Below are 24,434 nucleotides of genomic sequence, written 5' to 3'. Positions count from 1 at the left end.
AAACGATTTAAATGTGGATCTGTCTCGACTCGACTCTAACATTTTTGGGCATAAATATATTTTGAGACATTTTTCAGACACTCAGCTGCGGTGGCTCCTTCAGGCTTTCTCACATATTTGCACATCATTTGAAAAGTTCAGCCAGTTGGCGTGTGTGTGTGTACCGCTGTATCATGGGAGTGGTACAGTTAAAAACACGAACAGGGTTACACGTACTGCTGATGTTATTGCTTTGCCTGTTATGTTCCACTGTGAGGCATTAAAGCAGGGCTATTCTGCAAAATGGACTTTCAGAGCTTTCAACCATGTTATAGTTGTTTCTTTCTCATTTACCCTCTTGAAATTGAATTTAGAGTGATTAGTGTTTGGGTAATTTTTAATTTCAAGACACCGTTTTGCCCCCATTTTCACCACTGATCGCTCTTTATTCCTCATTGTTCTTCAGTTTATTTTTCCGTGATGTAGGATTTAGCAGCGTTGCGTAGTCAGGTTCAAATGAAAATAATTCTGCTGCTTGCTCGTGTGATCTGCAGCTTTCCATATGAGGGGCACTGAAGTTTTCGACCATTCAGTCTAATCACAATCTCCAAAGACATTCAGCATTATTTGAGATATTATAGATGTTGAATTTTGAATATTTGGAGTGGGCAAAGTGGTGTCTTTCCCAGGGTCACAACAATAGCATGGTCCCGAACCTAATATTATCAGGAGGCTTCAGAAAAGATGTTTAGTTTATGAAGTTTATTTGACAGGGACCATGTACAGGAGCATTAAGAAACACTGAAAAGATTCTTTGTACCAGACGTGAGGTCTCTGAGCTAATTTCCATCGTTAGTCCCTGAGACAGACAAAACATAGAATACAAAAATAGCATAAACAACAAAAAGTACAATGACATCTCCTGCTCCCTCTTTGTCCTTAATCAGGTATAATTTAGTTGTTTGTTAATGTTGGCACTTCTGTGTTGTTAAAAAAATGTGTAACTAACTTTGAAGTCTTTGCTTAGTTTCAAATGTGCTGGTATTTTGTTCCATTCTGTAATAGTTTTGAAAGAGAATGCTGATTGGCCTAGAGCTGTTTTTTTTTAGATTCCACACTGGCCGCTGCACGTGCACCTTGTAGTTCTGATCACCTGTTCAGATGTTAATGTGACAAACCAGACCAACCATACCAGGTTCAAGGCAGACTCCTAGAATGATAATTACGAGGTGCCATGTTAATTGTTTTTGTGTTGTATTTCATAATGATTAAGGTCTAATCTAAAACCTCTTTATAAAAGGTTCTATATTAGACAAAATGGACTCTTGTGAGCTTTCAGACATGGAAGGTTGTTGCCTCATCAAACACAAACCTGGAGTTGTGCGAAGTATCTTTTCTATTAGCTCTTTTTGATGTCACATTTTGCCTGTGTCTGAGTCTGTCTCTTTAAATTTCACAATAATGGGATTTTTTCCGCCTTTTCTAGTTCAGAAATTTGCAGGATTTTTCAAGGCCCACTGGCAACATCATAGTGACATTTTATTATTATATTCTCATGTGATCTGAAACCCAGCACAGTACAAAATATGATATTGACATAGAAGTGAATGCATAGTCTGTTCAGTGCAGTGAGTCAAGTTGTCTCCAGAAGATGGTGCTATAACCTCACAAGTCCACGCTGAGGTTATGTGACCTGTAGCACAGTGACTGTTCTGTCTTAAACCAGGACACAAACACTTATCTAGTCTGAACTCTGCTTATAGTAAAAACGCACTGTGTTCCAGCTCAAATCTAAAGATGACCTTCATAAAAACGACTCTACATCATAATCTGTGTTTGCACAAAGTCATGAAACTTGAGCAGAGGACAGCACTCATATGTTTACATGCACACCAAAATCTGACTATTATCTGATGACTGGAAACTTAAACTTATTTAAAGGAGTTGTGTTTTGTTTCAATAACACATGTTTGAGTAATCCTATTATTATTAATCTGTCTACATCACCAAAGCTCAAAATTGACTTTTTGACCTTGTGATGTCATGAAGTGGTAGTTTTCAAGTTAATACCTCCTTTTATTGTTTGTTCAATAAAGATTGGCAATTCCTGGGCTGAAATCATCCAAATTCTAGTGAGTTTAGTGAAGGTGTACAGAGTTTAAAAACACAGTGGAGCACTTCCTGTATAACATACACATGTATAACATCAGTCAGTTTGTATCAAAACTAACTTTATGATGAATCCATGTGTGAATTACTAAACTGTTAAGGTAAGTTACATGCTTGGTCCTGATTGATATGAAAATATTTGAGATGTTTTCCACAGTTTAGACACTTGCTACAAATAAGCAAATGCAACTGAAAATGTTTTAGAAAAAAAAAAATGCTTTGTTTGTTAGGATGAATCTGAAAAACCATGACTAGTTCATTATTAAAATAATCATAATCGTATATAATTTTAAACAATTCTTAATGCTGAAAGTATGTGATAAGAACAAATATATTGAATGTAAAATCACTGTGTCAAAAAACAAAAACAAAAACAAATTATTATTTTTTTGTAAACATTTCTTCATCTAGAAGCCTCCACACAATACACTTCAACCTTTATTTCGTAAAACATGTATTAAAAAAATGTAAATAAAAATAGAAAATATAATAGAAATGATTGTTTCATTAGTAAACAAAATACAAAAAAGCAGACTTAACCATAGCCTTGATATGAGTTTTGGCATCTGCTTTTGTTTGGTATGAGAGCTATGTGAGTGACCACACCTCTCCTGAGCTCCAATGACAGCTCAGCCTTTGTCCTGTTATCATTGACATAACCAACACTTAACTCAACGCCTGAGGGAGAAAAGCATCACCATTATAGATTGGCAATTCCAGGGCTGAAATCATCCAATCATTTTAGTGAAGGTGTATGGAGTTTAAAAACACAATAGAGCACTTCCTGTATTGCGGTGGAACAATGATTTCCATTTGAGAGAAGAAATATGGGGGGATCTGTGTGTTAAACATGTGTGAATGAAACAAAACACAACTCCAGGTCTGTGTTTGATGAGGAAACAACTTTATATCATAGATCAGAAAATAGCGTAAAATCCCTTTTAATGTTGCACCATTGCATGAGCTTTTAGGTACAAGCCCTGCTGTCAATCAAACATGAAACCAACAACAAGTCTTATTAATCACTTTGTCAAAGACTCCAAACATGTTTCACAAATTATTCAGAAGCACATTCACGTTTTAAGACTTTCGTTAGTGAAGGAGGAGCAGACATGAATCACCTTGTTTATGACTGTCACACACGCAATGCATAGTTTTCATACTTTACATTTAGCACTATATAACCTCAACACAATAGGAGTATGAAATATAGGAGGTATGAATGGAATGGATCAAGGCAGAGCAGATGGAAAATTACTGACTTTCAATTTTGAAGTCGTCTTTACCCTGTTTTTCTTCCATGTATTCGGCAAAATATGTTTTACCCCAGTGCACATGTATTCTCTCTTCAGGTCAAAATAATTCCACTGTGTACTGTCTGCATCTTCTTTTAAAATGGTTGATGATTCTATAATCAGGAAGTGCACTTTAGCATGCCAGTTGTTGTTAACTCTACCGCTCAGGCTTTCGCTCTGGCCTCTGAAAGTTGTGAAAAGCAGTAGAATAATTAGTATGCTCTGAATGCAAAAGTGACTGAAAGTGAGTGAAGAGTAACTTTTGGACCACTGCAAACTGTTTAAAATGAACTAGCTCCGTTTTTCATTTTTGAGACTGTGAAATCCAGTACTGCGCCTTTTAATTTCAGTATAACATTTTTGAAGTTTGTGGTGATTTCTCTTCTCAGGGGAAGGAGTTGAGCTCGTCGGATCTGGACTTAACTTCGAAGCCCAAACGGTTTAACACGTTTTCTCTGAACCTGAGGAAGAAGAAGAAGAAAGAGGATAATGTTCTGTCCAGAAGCACCTACGGCATTGACCGGTCAGGGATTGAACTACAGCAGGAGGTACAGTTATCTGGCATTATGGGTCCTGCTTCAGTCAGTGACTATATTCACCAAAATGGTATGATTTCTGGACCTTTAGGATTACTTAAATGGCATGTAAACTGCATAACTGAATGTGAGTAATCAGAGGCATGATTACAAAGAAATCAGATGATTTTGTATTTTAGATGTTATAACTCAAAATATTTGATAATCAGATTTTGACTGTGCATGTAGGTACCTAATGACAAAAATGCTTATTTTAAGGAACTAGTCTTAACCTTTTACATGAAGGGCACATACAGGCTTGTCTCATTCTCAGTATATGGACACACCATGTCTCATTTAAAAACTCAGAACCTCCAGATTTCACTTACTGAGCTGCAACGACTGTTGATGATTCATGACAGATTCATGATTTCCATTTGTTCATTCGTTTAGGGAGTGACCGTTCAGATCAGAGAAAGTCCTTTTAGGTTTAAACCAACTAGATTTCAACATTGACACTGGTAACCCAAATGAAAGACTCATGTGAGGCTCATTCTGCTTTCTGATTAGCAGCATTAGAATTATTTTCAGTAAAAGCTACGTTTCATTTGAACATGTCTACCTTGTATCTGAGGGTCACATACAGGTCAAGTTTGTGAAATTTAAAATAAAAAACTTACATACATGTTTATGAATCATGTAGGCTTCATTGTGCCACTCAAAACCTGGAAAAATTAATCAAAAAACAAAACAAACAAACAAACAAAAAAAGACTAATAAATTATAAGTCTTGTTTTTTGCTCTACAACTCTACAATAATGGTAGTATTTTTCGTACTATTTGTGTCTCTGTCTTGTTACAGACTCCCTCTGATCTCAGTCAAATGTCTCTGGCCCAACGTGACATTAAAAATTTGAGCAAGTCTCAACCAGAACTGGACAGCAGCCCGATCTTCGACATCCCCTCCCCTCCTCACTTAGCTGTCAACAGACCCGATTACCCGATCCCCAGCCAACCAGAAGCTTCCGTCACTGTCCACCCTCAACCAATCAAAACGCAGCAAACCGGCGTTCAAAATACAACTCTGAAAGCTCCCATCGCCACCATCCCTGAGTTAAAACTAGACAATAACAAGATGAATACAGCTATTGAGGAGGTGACCCCAAAAGTATCATCTTACAAGGAAGCCACTGTAGCCTCGAGCAGAGTAGAAAAAGCGTTATCAAATTTCGCCGCTCTGAAGTCAAACAATGCTACGTTTGACCCTCGCAACATCCAAGTGTCCAATACCAAAACGGAGATGCCAATTAGCCAACCAGCGCTGACAGTAAAGCAACCGGAAATCAACACAACTGCAAACGGATCCAAAATTGCCGCCACTGGAACAGATAGAAACGTTAAAGTCGACACAGGAATTGACCCCAAAATAACCGCGACATCGGAAAAACTTGCAATCAATAGCAATTCTACGATAAGCTCCAAGGTGGCGACCGCTGTTACTGATAAACCTCTTAAAATTGAACCAACTGCCGCAACTGGATCCGAAATGACCGCCATTGGTACGAATGTTAAAACCGACACAGTAATCGACTCCAAAATGACCGTAGCAGTGGAAGAACCTATCAAGAGCAATTCTGCGATCAATTCCAAAGTGGTGACTGCTGTTACTGATAAACAGCTTAAAGTTGACACAGCTACCGCAATTGGACCCAAAATGGACGCCACATTAGAAGATAAACAAACTACAAGCAGTTATTCAGCTATAAACTTCAAAATGGTGACGACAAATTTGGATAAACCAGTTGAATCACTTAGTCCAGTTAAGAATACAGTGACAGATACACATCTTAAAATCGACTCAACTGCGGCAATTGAACCCAAAATGACCGTAAAGATGGGAGAACCTGCGATCAATAGCTTTTCTGTGACAAAATCCACGATGTCGACAACAATTTTAGATAAGCAAGTTGAATCACCGAACGCAATTAGTAATACAGCTAGCTCTACCAAAACTGTCAGCACTGACACCAAACTGGACACCAAACTGGACACCAAACCTGACATGAAAACTACAAATTCACCTACAATTTCCAGCAATGACAGCTTTGTTTCAGTTACTACAAGTCCGAAAGCTCCCCAAAACGAAAGCAACGTTTTAAAGACCGAAAAAAGTCCGCCCAACATTGCCGAACAAAATAAAATGTACCAAACTTTGTACGATTCGCTTTTTCCTGAAAATTTCACCCAAGAAATCGCTTCATCACTGTTAAATCAACCGGCTAATCTGGCAACCGAGAATAAAATCATTGAAACTACGACGGAAACTGTTGTGGTTAAGAGATATGAAGAAAACGAAACTATTGGCGCGCCATTCTCAACTTCCTCCTCAGAGAAAATTGACGATAATTTAAGTTCAATTAGCAGCGCAAGTGATAATTTAGCAACCAAAATTGAACCAAAATCACCAACCAAAACCGTCTACATCCGCACGACCTATGACATGATTTCCAATGATGCGGAACCGTTGACGCAAAATAACAAATTTGCATATTCAGAGTTTAATACAGAAACCACCTATGTTAAAGATACACTGACACGTTCCTCTGTGGTTGAGAAGTCCCCTCCTCTCTTCAGACATGCAACCTCCCAAGAGACCAGTGCTCAAATTTCAACTGACTCAAAAAGAAAAGTACTTTTAGTCAAGGAGTTAGTCGCAAATGAGACCGCCAGCACTAGTACAGATTCAGGCTGTCTTAGTCCGACCATGGAAAAAACCTCAACAGTCACAAGCTCTGATCTGATACGCGACCAAAGTGAAGTCCTGTCCTTCACCTCTGGACAGAGCGAACTGCATGATGGGATATGCAGTCCTGCCTATCTGAGCGTTGGGTCTGACGATGGGAGCACGATGGAGATGTTTTTTAGCGCCGAGGAAGACAACGGAGATGATTTGTTCACTAGTGATGACAGAGAAGCCACTATTATCGAAACGACGAAGGGCGCGAGCGTTTTGGAAGATCTGATCGCAAACAGGACGGTGATTTTGAAAGAAGATACTGTAAATCGGGCTGAAAACGCATTTGAAGTTGATCTGCAGAGAGGTAAGAAAGTTGAACTGTATGATGGAAATGGTATGTTGTCTGGATCGCAAGTGGTGAAAGACAAGAATGAAAGAAAGGAGGAGTTTCTTACTGCACCGGTCGAGCAACTAAAGGAATTCATAGCTGTTCCACCCTTTAAAGAAGAGAGTGGGCAGAAGGAGGTGCCAGGGATTTCCCAAATTGAGTTAAAAGATGCCAGTTTAGTGCAAGATTCTACCGATTCTGAAAATTCGCTTACCAAAGATGTCAAAACTCCCAACACAACACAAGAAAATTCAAGTACAGTCATCAAGCTGCCAATCACGCCCAGGTTTACAGAAGAGGCGGAACGGGTTTTAACCACAATCGGAACATACGAAAATGATAAAGAAAGCATGCTCGCTGACAGCGCTAAAGAGATATTGAATGCCAAAGGAAACAATAGGGCTGCGGTGAGCACTGCAGAGGTGGATATAGTTACAGAAGGAGCAGGGAGGAGCACACAGGAGCAGGTGGCCGTCGCAAAGCAAGGGATTCTACAAGTGAGAGAGGAGGGAGACCAGGGGCTAGACCAGGGACTAAACCAGGGACTAAACCAGGACCAAGGTCTGGACCAAGGACTGGAGAAGAACCAGACAGATCGGAGCGAGGGGTGAGTAGAAAACTTTACATTATGTTATATTTTAAAACATTTTAGTATATATTAACAAACAAATATTGCCCGGCAGACTCATGACCCATATATTGTCTATGGATATTATATTGTTTTTATTTAGGTTACACAATGAAATGAGTTTTATAATGCAATTTTAAGTCAACACTCAAACTTGTAGTAAGGCTACAGATTTATTGGCAAGCGTTTGATTTATTATGACATCTCGAAACATATGGTCTGATATACATAGCATTGTTTTGTTCTGTTATTGAGAAAACAAATAAGTTAAAACTACACAGAAACAGCAATTTTGTGACCAGCAATGCAGTTATATTTGAGATTTAGATTTAGAAGTATTAAGTTAACATTTTAAACACTGTAAAAAGTTTAAACATTTCAGAATCACTTGTGTTTCAGAACATGTTTGTAGAGATCTAAATTTGTCTATACTGTATATTTTGATCTGTGTCATTAGCCTATTCAGTTCTTAAATGGACTATAATTTCAATTTAGTTTTAACTGTTCTGTGATGAAATATTTTAATCTATATAAGCTTGCTCTTTTGTTTTAAGACAACAGCAATTAGCAGATGCATCAATGACTCTAATGTGCACTTTGGTTCACTTTTCAATTCTTTTATTTACTTTTCACAGTACCTCCTCCTTCTGAAGATGCAAAAACTAGCATGAAATTTAGACGCTTTGGGACACTGATATGACAACATGCAATTTGAGTTATTGCAGTGTAATATTACTCTAGTACTAATTATAGTAACTTTTGCTTTCGGTGTTAAATTTACATTATTCAGAATAAGCAAGTATAATCTATCTGTATTTATACTATATTGAAAATCAGATAGTAACAATACTAAAAGTAGTATCGAACCTAGATACAAATTTTTCGCATGTATCGATACTAAAAAATTCACAGGACAAAAATGAGCCTTTCCTGAATAGCTTTAAAATGATCTTGAGCTGTATCAGAACAAATATAAGAGCACATAGACTAGTACACGCCTATGGACCACTATGGGACCTACCTGGACCACTGAGACATTACACAGATATAAGATCACATGAAATATACAACAAAGTACTATGATTTAATGTTGAAAATCACATTCTATTGTCTAAAGAAAGAGTGGTGTTTATAATCATAGTATCATGACTTTAATATCACACTCATTTATGCAATTCTTAATATGTAATAATAATTCTAGCTATTAACCGTATTGCTTTTCTGTCTTGAAAGTGCTAAAGGGACATTTGAACTTCCAATTATGCAAAAACTTAATGAATTTAGATACATGACTTCACATGACCGACCTGTCCCCAATAATTTAAGTAATTACTTTCTGCTTATGAGGCTGTGTCACTGTCACCACTGTCACGTTTTTTGTAAGAAGAACCTTTAACCTCTGTCATGTTTGTTGAGCTAATTATAAATAATTAATTAAAAAGGCATTACGCTACATTACGCATTACATTACATTACATTACATTGCATTACATAACATTACATTACATTACATTACTTTGCATATAACCAAATTAAATGTAAAAATATGCTACTTCAAGATTTCTTGTTGGAGAATAGTTACAAGTAAAGTGTATATTTCTCGAAAATATGCAAAGACTGGGAGTTAAATTTCTTACTTGTTCCATATAGATGAGGACTGAATGGGGACGAAACGGGGACGAAACGGGGACGAAACGGGGACGAAACGGGGACGAAACGGGGACTAAACGGGGACTAAACGGGGACTAAACGGGGACTAAACGGGGACTAAACGGGGACTGATCTAGGACTAAACCGGGACATAGCATTAGATCTTTAATGGGACCAGGCCCGAACTAAGTCTAAACCAGGAATAAACTTTGTCTAAACCTGAACAAAACTGTGACTCTACCATGACTAAACAGGACTATATGTCTGTTTTTGTTGCTAATGGAAACTCGTAACTTCAGGCCACCACTGAACTAAAGTAGGCCTAAAGTGAAAAGTATCTATGGACACATACAAACAGGTGTGAAAGTCTAACCTGTGTCGTGTTATCTGATCACACTCACAATCAGATCTGAGCCTAGAGCTGCTTTATTTACACATACAAGGCTAAAGATGAACTCTGAAGAGAAAGTTTTTGTGATGACGGTTTGTCATGGATTAAACAGGGACTAAACGGACTAAAAAGGGCCCAAATCGTGACCAAACTGGGGCCACAAAAGGACTTAACTGAGAACTGAAAATTGGACCCACTTGGAACTAAACGAGGACTGATCTACAACTAAACTGGGACCTGGAATTTGGACTTTCTAAAACAGGTCTAAGCCAGGACTAAACTGGGACTAAACTGGGACTAAACTGGGACTAAACTGGACTAAACTGGGACTAAACTGGGACTAAACGGGGTCTAAACGGGGTCTAAACGGGCTCTAAACGGGCTCTAAACGGGCTCTAAACGGGCTCTAAACGGGGTCTAAACTGGGCTCTAAACTGGAGCTAAACTAGAGCTAAACTATGGCTAAACTAGAACTAAACTAGGTCTAAATGGGCCTAAGCCAGGTCTAAAGCGGATCTAAACCGGGTAAAACAATTTTGTCCTGATTTGAAGGTTTTGTGAGGAACGTCTCATTCAAAAGATATGACTCAGTGTTCGGGAAAATATGATTCATTTCTGCACAATTGTTGGGTTTCAGATACCATCACAACATTCAACAGGCCTATCCATGGATTTCAGGAGGATCACTGCCATAGTATTTAAGAAAAATATAACTTTTAGAATGGGAAAAATCATTAAAGGACCCATATTATGCTATTTTCTGATCTGTTCTAATGTTTCTTCATCACAAACAGACCTGGAGTTGTGTTTTGTTTTATTCACACATTTTTAACACACAAACCCTGCATATTTAGGCTGAGTACTTCTCTCAAACAGAAAACACCTTCACTAGAATCATTTGAGTCATGATTTCAGTTCTGGCATTTTCAATCTCTAGAGAACAAAATGTACAAAGTAGCGTCACAAAGTGGAAGAGATCATCACAGCTACGGGCATGTTTTTGAGGAGGCAAAGATAACATTCCAACATGGCTTAAAGCTCACAAGAGTCATTTTTAAAGTGATATAGGACATTTTAAAGAACGAAAACAAAATGTTCTTAGCTGTGAGCGGTGTTCAAAGATGTCAAACTTTCAGTAAAAAAAAAAAAAAAAGACACTGAAAATACCGAAGTCAATGCACTCAACGTACCTACTTTTAATTTTAAACAGGGGCACCTACCTTAAAAACTTTATTATGAAAATTCTAATAAAAATACTGCAAATAAGAAAATCAAATGACAAGACCGATTTCATAATTTTATATCTCCATAGCATGTTTTATTATAAATCCACCAATATCCAATAGAATGACTGGACAGAGCAAACATCTGTACTGTCACTGTATTTGTTTAATTCCAAACCACTAGATGGCAGTCAAAATACATGAAATAACATAAGCATTTTTTGTTCATTATTCTGTATTATATTAGACTATACCCTCTAAAATGAAAAAAAAAAAAAAAAAAAGAAGAAAGAAAGAACCCTGTGCATTCCTAGTTTGAGTCATGCACATTTAAGGAATCTTTATTGTCTAACATTTGAGGCACTATTAATGGGCCAGTTTAAGCTGTTTTAGATCAGTGTTAACATTTAAACTGAAGAAAACAGTATGTACTTGTGATTTTGTCGTTTTTGCACTGAAGAACATAGAGAAACATGTGTGGTTGGTGTGAGTGCGCTTGCATCTCCACAAATCTGACTCTAATTTGGCCTCGAGGAGGGTTCCTTCCTACTTGTTTCCATGGAAATGTTTTTAGGACTAAAGCAGGACTAAAGCAGGACTGAAATAGGACTGAAAATAGGACTGAACCAGGACTGAACCAGGGCTAAATCTGGATCAAAATCTGGATCAAATCTGGACAGAACCAAAGCGGAGCCAGGCCGGAGCCAGGCCGGAGCCAGGCCGGAGCCAGGCCGGAGCCAGGCCGGAGCCAGGCCGGAGCCAGGACTAAACTACAACCAAACCAGGACCAGACCAGGATTGAGCCAGGACAAACCCAGGATTGAACCAGGACCAGACCGGGACTAAACTACAACTAGACTGCAATCAAACCAGGACTGAACCAGGACTGAACCAGGACTGAACCAGGACTGAACCAGGACTGAACCAGGACTGAACCAGGACTGAACCAGGACCTTCAGAAAGCTACACACTACTGTTTGTTATTTTCATGTATGTCCCAAGTACGTCCCCGGCTAAAAGCACAGCATGTCTTCTTAAACAGCACAATCAGTGTTTGGCAAATCTCTAACTGTTTCTGCACTGGCTTCAGGCTCTGTTCAGTTTCCCATTAAAAACATTTTAATTCTTGGCTCATACGTTGAACTTGTCACTCACAAATATGGAACAAACTTATGTGTGCAGAGGTTTAAAGAGCGAGTTAGAACCAGAAAAACATGTATGTAACATGTGCAGTCAGGGCTGTAGCACATGTCAGGACTGAAATGAACTGTGATAAACCTGCAGAAGTGCAAACACACGCCTTAATCATTAAAACAACATGTGCAGAGGCTTGTTTAAGTGATTTAAAGCTGCACCATGGAACATTTCTAGAGGAGGGGGTTGAAAATGGGGGTCAAAAAGGAAGTGCTCCACTGTGTTTTTTAAGTCCATACAGCTTCACTAGAATCATTTGGATGATTTCAGCTCTGGCATTTTCAATCTCTAGAGAACAAAATGTACAAAGTAGCATCACAAAGTGGAACAGATCATTTTGAGCTTTGGAGGTGCAAATTTTCAAATGTGTATTAATGAAACAAAACACAGCTACGGGTGTGTTTTTGAGGACGTAACAGAAGAGACAGCATTCCAACATAGCTTAAAGACAAGAGTCATTTTTAAAGTAATAGAGGACATTTTAAAGAATGAAAACAAAATGTTCTTAGCTGTTTGTGGCCAGTGTTCAAAGATGTCAAACTTTCAGTAAAAAGAAAAAGACACTGAAAATACCAAAACAAAACTGTTATATCTTCAATATCTTCATGAAAAGTTACACAATGCATCTTTAAAGTTGAAAATGACATTCTATCGAGTTTGTTCCGTAGTATTGAAATTGAGTTTGAAATTTCAGTATCGTGACAGCACTAGACCCAAATAAGAATCTCGATTGCAGTTTCAGTAGCCGATGGGGATCTAAATAGAGCTAACATATTTTACCCGTAGTTTACATGTTTAGTTGTTGTAAAAATGTTCAGGTTTGATTCCGCTCATATCTGACATCGCGTATGTGCCTAATGACAGAGCAGGAGGTTTTAAATCAGAGTTACAGCTCCTTTAAAGTTTATGCCCGTCACACACAAGTCTAAGTGCTCATGCTTCATTTCTGAATACCATTATGAGGTGTAAACCAGGTCTGAACCAGGTCTGAACCAGGTCTGAACCAGGTCTGAACCAGGTCTGAATCAGGTCTGAATCAAGTCTGAATCAGGTCTGAATCAGGTCTGAACCAGGTCTGAACCAGGTCTGAACCAGTTCTGAACCAGTTCTAAAACAGTTCTAAACTATTTCTAAACCAGGTCCAAACAGGGACTAAACCAGGTCTAAAACGGGTCTAAACAGGGACTAAATAAGGACTAACCCTGAACTATACTAACAATGTTAAAAGAAATTCAATTTATTTTGCACAGTGTGAATATTTGTACAGAAACAGTTCAAAATCAGTAGGGACTGGACTGGAACTAAACCAGAACTGTACCAGGAATAAACTGGGACTAAACCAGGATTAACCAAGACTAAACCAGTACTGAACCAGGACTGAACCTGGACTGAACCAGATTAGATAAGATAAGATATACTTTATTAATCATTTTCAAGAAATTGTTTTGTTGCAGTAGCTCCTTTAGGACTGACTAACCACTAGACCAGGATGGGACCCCGGACGGGACCCCGGACGGGACCCCGGACGGGACCCCGGACGGGACCCGGACGGGACCCCGGACGGGACCCCGGACGGGACCCCGGACGGGACCAGGACTATCTCTTTTATGACAATGAGTATTTTGTCAGACAGTGCACACAGTGTTGTATAACCTTAGGGGGGCTGAGTGTGTGTGAGCGGACTCTCTAACCCGTGTTCGTGCCTGTGTCTCGAGGATAGCACGTTTCGGAACATTTTTAAGGTGTGGCAATGTACAGACTTCAGACTCAATCTTTTCCCATGTGTTTATTCTATAGGGCATGTGTTGGGTCCTTGGGCAAGACACCAGCTACATCTGTCAAATATCTGTAATGTGACTAGTTCCGACAAAATGTTAATTAATTTTAATAAAAAAAAAAACGCTTACATGTTTTTAGTGGTAGTAGAAAAGAAGCACCCAAAGGAAAATTTACAGAGATATAGAAAACCTCCAAACTCCACACAGAAAGGCCTTGCACCGCCCAGGAGTAGAACCCAGAATCTTCTTATTGTGAGGCTTTAACACTGTGCCACCATATGTAGGAAGATTAAGTCTTGCAATATTTTTCAGCTTACACATAATTTTTAAAGAGACAGTTTGGAATTTTGGACATAGGACCTCATTTCTTAGTGAGTCAGAGTGTTGGAGACGTGTGGAGTAGGGATGGGCATGATTAGTCGATTAATCAATAATTGATCATTAAGAATTTCATCGATTACGTAAATTTTAATCGACAAACCGAATGTAGGTTGCTGTGCGTAGCGTGACCAAACGGGGGTCCGTACAAGTAGCTCTCTGCACTCAGAAGGAGCGAGACACAAACAGTCAGTCCGCCTGCAACGTACCAAAGTGCATATGCGTATTTAACGATGACTTGTACAAGAAATTCCACACTTTCCATTCCGGTTGGGACAAGTGTGAGGCCATGTGCACAGTGTATAAAGCAGCACATATGTTTCGGCATCCAGTGGAAAAAAAGCTTTTGCCAGGTGAGAGTAGCGCAATGTCAATGACGAGTCCCCACCTCCCACCCCCCGTACGGTGTCCTGGTTTTGACAAACGCAAATATGGTCACACTAACCTGTATTCCACTGAGTCATGTCTTTTAATCTGACAGAAGTTGACCGCAACAGCGCACAAGAGCTGTAGTTTTATCTTCGCTTAGTTTCTGCAAATTAGCGATGCGGTTTTACGTTTCGTTTCTGTGAGAGTTGCGCAAAACTGAATTAAACACATTATAATAAACGGGCTGATGTGGCCCTGATGTGATTAGGAGTGCAGATAGTAATAATAATGATGATCATTTTAATATAAAAACGTTAATGATTAATCGATCGTTAATTATCTCGACGATCGATTAAGAAAATTTCATTGAATGCCCATCCCTAGTGTGGAGACACTTTTTGAAATATTCCATCCAGTCCTTGTATTTGGAGAGGTTGTTGGTGCTAGACTAGTGCATGTCAATGGCCATAGTTATCCTGCCACTAAAAACACTCCACTCCACAAAACACCCAAAGCAATTCTATTTTTACTCCAGACTGTCCATGTGAATGTCTGTGTCAATAGAATAAGTAAAACTAACTTTGCATTTTAAGGATTTATGTTTGAGCAGCAGCAGTGAGTTGTACTTCCTGACAGAAAGCTTGGCAACAGCGGACTGATATATGAGAAAATAGTCCCTTAACATGCTACGATTCATGCGATGCAAGGTTAGTTTTATTTCAAACATTATTCGATCAACACAGACATTCACATGGACAGTCTGGTGTAATAATAGATTTGTTTTGGGTGTTTTGTGGAGTGGGTAAGACTGTTTTTAGTGGCAGGAGAACTATGACCATTGACATGCACTAGTCTAGCACCAGCGACCTCTGCAAATACAACACACAAACTCTGAATATTTAGGCTTCTCTCAAACAGAAAACACTCTGTTCCACCTTGCGATGTCATCTTGTGATACAGGACGTGCTCCACTGTGTTATTAAACTCCATACACCAGAATGATTTGGATGATTTCAGCTCTCTCAACTGAACAAAAGGTGTAAAAGGAGCTGTTAACTTGAAAACTGCCATTACATGACATCATAAGGTGGAACAGAGCATTTTGAGCTTTGGACATGTAGACAGACTAATAATAAAGGATTACTTAAACATGTGTGAACGAAACAAAACACAACTCCAGGTCTGTTTTTGATGAGGTAACAAAACTCACAAGAAAAAAAAGTGTTTTATAGGACCTTTAAATTTGCAGAAGCCTTGACTTCTTAAAGCAGAACTAAGTGGCCTTCAGTGATAGAGTTCCTCATGCAGCTCTCATATTATTTTTTTTTTATAATTTGTAATTTATTCAGTGATTTTTTGTTCATATACATCATAATATACATGTTCTGAAATCTAACCTTTCTGTGTTCATTAAATGATAAATTTTTCTTCAGTGAAGCAAATTTATTTTAGTATATTGAGCATAATTTGGGAGGGTTTTAGCTTTCATATGAGACATTTCTAAAACCAATTGATTAATTTAAAGTCAGGTTATAAGCTTTTGTTTCTACAAAATGGATAAGCGACAAGACTTTTGTCAGGGACTGTATATACAAATATTTCCCTCCCTCCGTTTTCCAAAATAACATCGTGCACACAGCATTGTTTTCCAAAAAGTTTTTGTTTACATGAACTCGCATAAATACGCCATCGAGCGACATCAGAACTACGCAAAGTCTCTGGGCCCTGGATTGGATTCAAACTTGCAGCATTTATTTCATTATAGTTGTAAGTACTGGTCAAAAATACCTTGAAAAACATGCATTACTGAGCGGGCTCGCCTCTCCACAGATCTGTTAAAAAAGTGACAAAATCACTGACCTTCGAGCCTCATTGATTTCTGGTCAGGGATCTGATCCATCAGCTGTGTGCAAATGCAAACACACAAAAAGTGTTTGCACCAGAAGAAATGTGACTGCTGCTCTGAACACGTCATCATCATCATCAGAGCAAAAGGGAAACATCGGTCGTACTTTTGGTGTGAGAGCTTCCTAAAACTTTGTTTATCTCACTTTACACTCAAACGCCAAACCGTAGTTTTCCAGAATCTCCACTCTAGCTGGAATTTTTAGAAAGATTCATTTTCAGAGGTTAATTCTCTGTTTGGTGTAGAAGATGGATTCAAATGAAGGGAAATGTCTCCTTGTATGTGAAAACAGGGCCTTAAAGGTTCTATATTATGCAAAATTGACTCTTGTGAACTTTAATCCATGTTATAATGTTGTTTCCTCATCAAAAATATACCTAGAGTTTTGTTTTGTTTTGTTTCATTCGCACGCTTCACTAATCAAAGCTCAGGTGAAAGCTCTTAAATGCAAGAGAATTCTCATGAAAGTCCAATTAACATAATTAAACACTCTCACTTTAACTTCTTGACCTGACAGTCTAACTTTGGAAGCGTGTGTTTAGTGCCCATCCCTTCCACATAAGTGCTATTGTTAGAACTGTTTGCATACTTAAACTATAATTACACTGGTTTTGTTATTCCAAGGAACTTCAAAAGTCAACTATCAAGTACCAGTTTATGTCTTAACCAGTCCCTAATCTTTCTATGAACACAGCGCTAGACTCTGTTCTACTTGTATACATGAGTGAAGATTTGGTCCTTTTAAGTCTGGCTTAGTCCTGGTTCAGGTTTAGGATCAATTTATTCCTATTTTAATCCTGGTTCAGCCCTAGTTTAGTCCTGATTCAGTCCTGTCTTATTCCTGATTTAGTCTTGGCTTAGACCCTGGTTCAGTCCTGGTTCAGTCCTGTCTTCGTCCTGTCTTCGTCCTGGTTTAGTCCTGGTTTAGTCCTGGTTTAGTCCTGGTTTAGTCCTGGTTTAGACCTGGTTTAGCCTTGATTCAATAGTGGTTTAGTCCTGGTTCAGCCCTGGTTTAGTCCTGGCTTAGTCCTGGTTCAATCCTGATTTAGTCCTGTCTTAGACCTGGTTCATTCTTGGTTTAGTCCTGGTTTAGTCCTGGTTTAATCCTGGTTCAGCCCTGGTTCAGCCCTGTCTTAGTCCTGGTTTAGTCCTGATTTAGTCCTGTCTTAGACCTGGTTCAGTCTTGGTTTAGTCCTGGTTTAATCCTGGTTTAATCCTGGTTTAATCCTGGTTTAGATCTGGTTTAATCCTGGTTTAGGTCTGGTTTAATCCTGGTTTAATCGTGGTTCAGTCCTGGTTTAGTCCTGGTTTAGATCCTGGTTTAGTCCGGGGTTGGGCAAGTTTTTGTGCACTTAATTCCTGCACAAAAATGTTAGAGATTTTGAACAGTCTGCCCCTGAGCTCTTGTAGTTGTAGTTGTACTTGTAGTTGTAGTAGTATTGTGTGTAGAGCATTGTGTACCTCACCTGTCTAAGTAGATCTGACAACAGTAACTTAAACCGGATGCTGCGTCCACTCCCAAACCAAGAATGACAGAAATGACAGCATGCGGACCAAAACTCACCTGTTGAAACTCTACCTAATTTGCATTTTGTTTTTCCTGTAATCAAAATTAGACGAGACATTTGACCATAGAATGCATGCTATTTTGTTTTATCAGAAGCAATTCGAATAAAACCTTGCCTTTTTAATGAAATAAAATGGACACTGCTAGGATCTTAAAACCTCAGCAAAGATACTCAGAAAAGCACGGAATTCTTGTATTAGTTTGGCAGTTAATTTCAGGATGAACTGCTCATTTCTCCGGATACTCTCTCATATTCAAATATACTTTACATAAACATAATATAACCACAAACCTTATCTGAAAAATTACAGGATGTTTTTCTTTTTTTCTCAAGTTTAGCCCTACTGCAAAAGGAGATCATCTATTTACTTGTAATGATTGTCTTTATTTGCATAAACTTGTTGTCTAGACCTGAGTAGACCTGATCCTCCCAGTGCCCTGCAGCCTCAACTCTGCTCTGTGTGAACCGCTCACAGTCACACTTACACACTTGGATTTCATTGAGTTTCAAACCCTTTTTAGACTCAGACTTTTCTATTATAATAACAAACAGCAACAGTATAAATAGTAATAATAAAATCAACATAGATAACAAAAGTAACAATAGACCAGTTTTCCTTACGACCTCTTGTATAGAACTGTGATATACTGTGTTTTTATTGCTATATTTGTTGTTTTTATTGCTATATTTGTTTTTTTACTTACTTGTACATTTATATAATATATTATTTGACACCAGTCTCTTGCTATTTTATTGGTTCTTATTTAGAAGTTTAATTACCATTTTATATTTAGTTCTGGTTCAGTTCTACTTTAGTCCGGGTTTAATCCTGGTTTAGTCCTGTCTTAGATCTGGTTTAGACATGGTTTAGACCTGGTGCAGCATTGGTTTAGATCTAGTATAGTCCTGGTTTAAACCCTGGTTCTGTTCTGCTTTAAAACTTGGTTTAGTCTTTGTTCGGTCCTGGTTTAGACCCTGGTTTAGTGTTTGTCCAGTCCTGGTTCTGTTATGGTTTAGACCCTGGTTTAGACCCTGGTTTAGACCCTGGTTTTGACCCTGGATTAGACCCTGGTCCAGTCCTGTTTTAGACCCTGGTTCAGTCCTAGTTGTTCAGTCCTGGTTTAGTCCTACTCCAGTCCTGGTTTTGACCCTGGTTTAGACCCTGGTCCAGTCCTGTTTTAGACCCTGGTCCAGTCCTGTTTTAGACCCTGGTTCAGTCCTGTTTTAGACCCTGGTTTAGTCCTGTTTTAGTCCTGGTTTAGTCCTACTCCAGTCCTGGTTTTGACCCTGGTTTAGACCCTGGTCCAGTCCTGGTTCTTTTGTCTATTTTTACGCTTTTATTGTAATATAATGTGATGTGTGAGCGACTGTGTCCAAGTCATTTCCCTGGATCAATAAAGTCTGTCGAAATCGAAGTTTATAAAGCATAATTATATAAATGTACCAAGAGGTCGTAAGGAGAAATTGACTGTTCAAATCCCACTGTTGGCATGTAGGGCTCCAACTGATGATAATTTTAGTAGTCAATTTGTTTGCAATTAATTTTTAAATGGTCATTAACTGAAAACACTTACATTTAGAAACATTCTTGTACCTGTGGTTTAGATCTGTACAAACCTGTTCTGAAATGCACAGGGATCTTGTATTAGTTTATATTTTGGTCTGCTCTCAAATGTTAAAGGCATTATGCAGCTTTTCTGGTGGACCATTGCTTAGTTTAGAAAGTTCCATGGTATGACATTAAACACATCTATCTAGCTTTTATTCATTATGTGTGTTTCTATTGCTCAAAAATATAATAATTCTCACTCAGTGGGGGGCCTCTTCATAGATGTGACCTGTAATGTAGCCTTTAGTTGTCATCCTTGAGGTAGATAGATTTAATCTAACATTTTTGACAAATCCTGAATCTTCTCACAATGAATGTACAAAAAAAACAAAAAAACAAAACAGTTTAATTTTCCAAAAACGTGTAGTCTTGGTTTTAATCGTCTTTTTATCTTATATTCCAGGTCCTTTTCCTCCTCCTACACCTCAGTTTTCGAGCAGAAGTTCTCAACCCCCTCTGTGCTGGACTCTTCTGACAAAATGAGCTTAGGCTACAGCAGCCTGAGCACCACGCTGTCCCTTAAGACCAGCTCCCCTCCCCCGAACGAAGACCTCAAGTCCAGGGTCAGAAAGGTCTCGCTCGTGTCCGAAAACGAGGACGAAACCAAGCAAGAAACGGAGGACTCGGACAGAACTATCACTACTACTACTACTACTACTACAGTAACTTCAAACGGTGCCGATTTAGATACAGATTACAAATGGAAGAGTAGATATGAAGGAGCTTATCAGTTCAAGCCTAATACTTTCAGCCCATCTAAGTACACACTGAAGTCTTTTACTACTACTTTTACTGATACTGCTACTGATACTACTACTGCTACTTCTACTTCTTTCCCCGAGGCTATAGATTACAACAAAAGTATTTCCTCCCAAACTGCGAGTAACTTCAGCCAAGTGTTGAGTGACAGGTCAGATGAGACAGACGCAGGAAGTGGGCGTGGTTTAGGCGAAAAGGGGGCAGGGCCTAGCTCTGCACCTGCATTGGAGCGGAGAGAGGGAGAGGCAGAGAGATCAGATGCTAGTCGCTACTCCATACAGACAGACGAGGAGGAAGAGGAGTTCAGTGGCGTGTTCAAAGCTACCCTCGTTGACTTGGAGCCAGATTCTCCGGTTTCAGCCGGAGTAGGAGCGCTCGCCTCGCCGCCCGGCACGCCAGAAGAATCGCCCAGCCAGTTTGACATGGACAGTTTAGTGGACACGCTGAAAAACATGGGGCCCTCCATGAGAATAAGGAGCTTGTCGGCCAGGGGAGCGCAGTCCAGTCTCCTCTCGTCATCTCTGTCTCTGCCTCCCATAGTGGAAGATGCACCCAGCCCCGTCACAGCCAACTCCATGATGCTGAACAATCATAAAACCGAAGTGGACGGGCTGAACGGGAGCCTGTACATGTTGCCACCGGACATTGGGCTGAAGAAAAGCAGTTTAAGAGACATGAGGTCGCCACTGGAGCTAATGAAACAACAAGCAATACAGGTCAGTTATTGTACATAAGTATTTGAATATATTTGGTTACAGCACAGTACACAATGCAGTTTATTTCTGTTACTATTTTCGGATTTCAGGTCTTTATGTGCAACATTTTGAGAACTTTTTCTTCAAATTCATAAGTAATATTATTTGTTTTAACTTGTTAATCACTATGGTAATGGCCCTAGTTTTTTTGCATTCTGAAACTATGGATAAGCAAAACCAAGTAAACTCAAAAAAAATAGTAATATCTAGTCAAGAACTTGGAAAAAAAAATCAGTCAATTTAATTAGCTGTGGTTGTTGTATAAGTATCTTTACCTTTCACCAACTCCAAAAAAAAAAAAAAGAAAAAAAAAGTATCTTTCCAAAGTTCAGTTTGTAGTTTGCTTTTGGTCAAAATTGCTCTACATTTATTCCATTGTGAATTTCAACTTTCAAATTTTAAATGAAAATGTGAATTTAGCTTACCTAGTACTGCTACTACTACTACTGCTACTACTACTGCTGCTACTACTACTGCTACTACTACATTACTAATTACCAAAATCCAACTGTAAGATAAGAGAACCTAAATAAAAGTTCTTATCTTATGTCTCACAGTGGAGAAATTCCAGTGTTGCAACATACAGAGAATAGAAGCTCAATAAATTTAAAAATAAAGCAATTATATAAAATGCAATTCTACAAAAAAAACAATATTTGTATGTAGAGAAATAATAGCTGTAAGTTTTGCAAATGTGTGAAAAAGTCGTTTGTTATATGTGACAACGCTGCATCGTAAATATTACACTTGTAAACATGTATAATTATAGGGCAGAGTTTGGATGTATGCAAGGCCTCTGTGTAAATATGTGCTGCAGATCAAGTTTAAACCATCTCATGACCAGAAGCCAAATAGTTTCTTAAAGACTCTGAAGAAAATGGCAAAAAGTGTTTCATGTTCAACCATTTAAATCACTGAAACATGTCTTGTCAAAGTTCATATTTCAGGTTTAGAAATATGATAATGAGTTCTTTGTCCAAACTGGTTTCATTACATTTCTCGATACAATATTTTCACGATATGCAGCTCATGGTATGATACTACTTTTTGCTTTACAAATGCCTTGACAAGACTTTGGTTTTGTTATAAACTTAAGATTTAAAAGTGTTTAATAACTGTCATTTCATCATATAAATTGGACTAAAACAGCGAAGGATCATGGTCTGTGTAGTTCCCTCTGTTTCTTTTACCTATTTCTGCAGCATAACGACAAATTTTAGCAAAGAAACTTAAGATTCGATATCTTGTGATGGACCACGATATTATTGAGACTTTTGACGATATGATATTATGATATTTCAGTTATTGTTACATCCCTACAGTTTAAAATAGTCTCCTGTCCTTCTCTCAGCATATTTTAAACCACGATGCCTCTACCATTTAATAGGGATGTAACGATATCCAAATCTTCACGGTACGATATTTATTGCGATATTTTGTGGAGGCTAACAAAATAGTGAATATGCTACTTTTTCCTCTTAAAATGCTTTGACAATACTTAATTCAGAGAACTAAGATTTAAAAGTGCTTAGAACTGCTATTTCTTCATGTAGTTAAAACCAAAATGGAGCAAAGGATCATGGTCTATGTAGTTCCCACTGTTTTTTTTTACCTATTGCTGCACAATAACAATGAATTTGTTGCAAAGAAACTTAAGATTCGATATATTCTGATGGCCCACAATATTATTGAGAGAATTTTGATGATACAATATCACGATATTTCAGTTATTTTTACATCCCTACAGTTTAAAATGGTCTTCTGTCCTTCTCTCAGCATATTTAAACCACTATTAATGTTAGAAATCTATGAAATGTCCAAAAACGAAATCTTCAAATGTTGAACCTGAGCATTTCTATTAGTTACTACTTCCATTATAGCACTAAATATTTATCCAACCACACTCACACACTTTTCTTTGTTATTGCTTTACCTGGAATGTTCCACACTACAGCATTAAACCTATCTATCCTGCATTTATTTGCTAAAAAACAAACAAACTTGAAAACCTGCGTTCTCACTGTGAGCGCCTCTCCGCAGTGCTAACCTTGACCTCATGGTGTCAGCTGCGTGTTTCCTCGGCGATAGATGGGTTTAATGCTATACTGTGGAACATTTCAGGCAAATCCATAACCTCACTATGGGAACATACATTTTCAGGACCATACACTAGAAAAGTTACATAGTGCACCTTTTAATTATTGATATTTTGTATGTAAACTCATTTCTAGCTGTGTACAGGATGTAACTTTTTGTAACAATGAAACGTCTGAAACAGCTTTTTAGTCACAATTCATATTTTGACCACATTATAGTTCAAATGATTTCCAATTTTAAAAGCACTGTATCTGATTTTAGTTCATTTTAATCGGTTTGCAATGGTCCAAAGTTTTTCCTCTCTTACTTTACACATTAAAAGCATCCTAATTGTCCACCACGAAAAGTTTATAAGAGCCCTTTGAAACAACACTTTTCAACGACAAGAGTCAAGTTCGCTCAAATACACGGAAAAAAATCAAGCCATTTAATTATTTCGGATCAAAATTAGAAACTCAACTGTTGTAGAAGCTTACTGCAAACTCACAAAGAGCTGTTAGTTCTTACACTTATCGTTTGAAACATGTGGAAAGTAAAAATTTATGGCCAAGTCTGTTTTCACATTAGGCTGCAAGATTTACACAGGAGCTTATAGAGAGCCGGGCTGGGAGAGTCTGAGGACCAGCGATGTTACATAATGGTGTAATCCTATCTTATCTCCCACTGGCCAGCAGTGGTTTTGGCTATTGTTTGACTTTTTTCTACCGAGCCAACAGGAAAAGGTCAATGGGGGAAAAAAAACATTGGGTTCTATAACAAATTAAACCAGGAAATACTTAAACAGACACGTATGGCAGAGTGGGGTAGCTAATCATTGATTAGATTAACTGGAGTGAAAAGAGAGTTGGGATGGGACAAGATCTCCTGCCGGTCCAGTGAGGTTCATTTGGTTGTCCGATATTTTATATTGTTAGGTTCTTTTTTCAGACCAAGAGTTTTTTTTCATACCTGACAGTTTCGACTGCTCACTAGAGGTCTTCCTCAGAGTCACGTGATGTTGCTGTGACGTGTTGCTCAGCTGATTTAAACAGGTTTTGGCGCCGTCT

At 38.4% G+C, this 24,434-nt stretch overlaps 1 protein-coding gene across 1 annotated transcript in view; it reads left to right on the top strand.

The window, feature by feature from the left end:
* crybg2 (crystallin beta-gamma domain containing 2) overlaps positions 1-24,434 on the top strand; it is a 101,921-nt gene that overhangs the window by 30,837 nt on the left and 46,650 nt on the right. The window contains exons 3-5 of the mRNA XM_055157455.1: positions 3,833-3,991; positions 4,821-7,690; positions 20,181-21,252. Coding sequence (XP_055013430.1) covers positions 3,833-3,991; positions 4,821-7,690; positions 20,181-21,252 — 4,101 coding nt within the window. The remainder of the gene's footprint in view (positions 1-3,832; positions 3,992-4,820; positions 7,691-20,180; positions 21,253-24,434) is intronic.

The sequence above is a fragment of the Boleophthalmus pectinirostris genome, unplaced genomic scaffold, assembly GCF_026225935.1.
Source record: "Boleophthalmus pectinirostris isolate CB_2022bp ecotype Guang Dong unplaced genomic scaffold, ASM2622593v1 HiC_scaffold_21, whole genome shotgun sequence".
Taxonomy (NCBI): domain Eukaryota; kingdom Metazoa; phylum Chordata; class Actinopteri; order Gobiiformes; family Gobiidae; genus Boleophthalmus; species Boleophthalmus pectinirostris.
The sequence above is the reverse complement of the archived record's forward strand: the minus strand, read 5'-3'. Positions and strand labels throughout refer to the sequence as shown.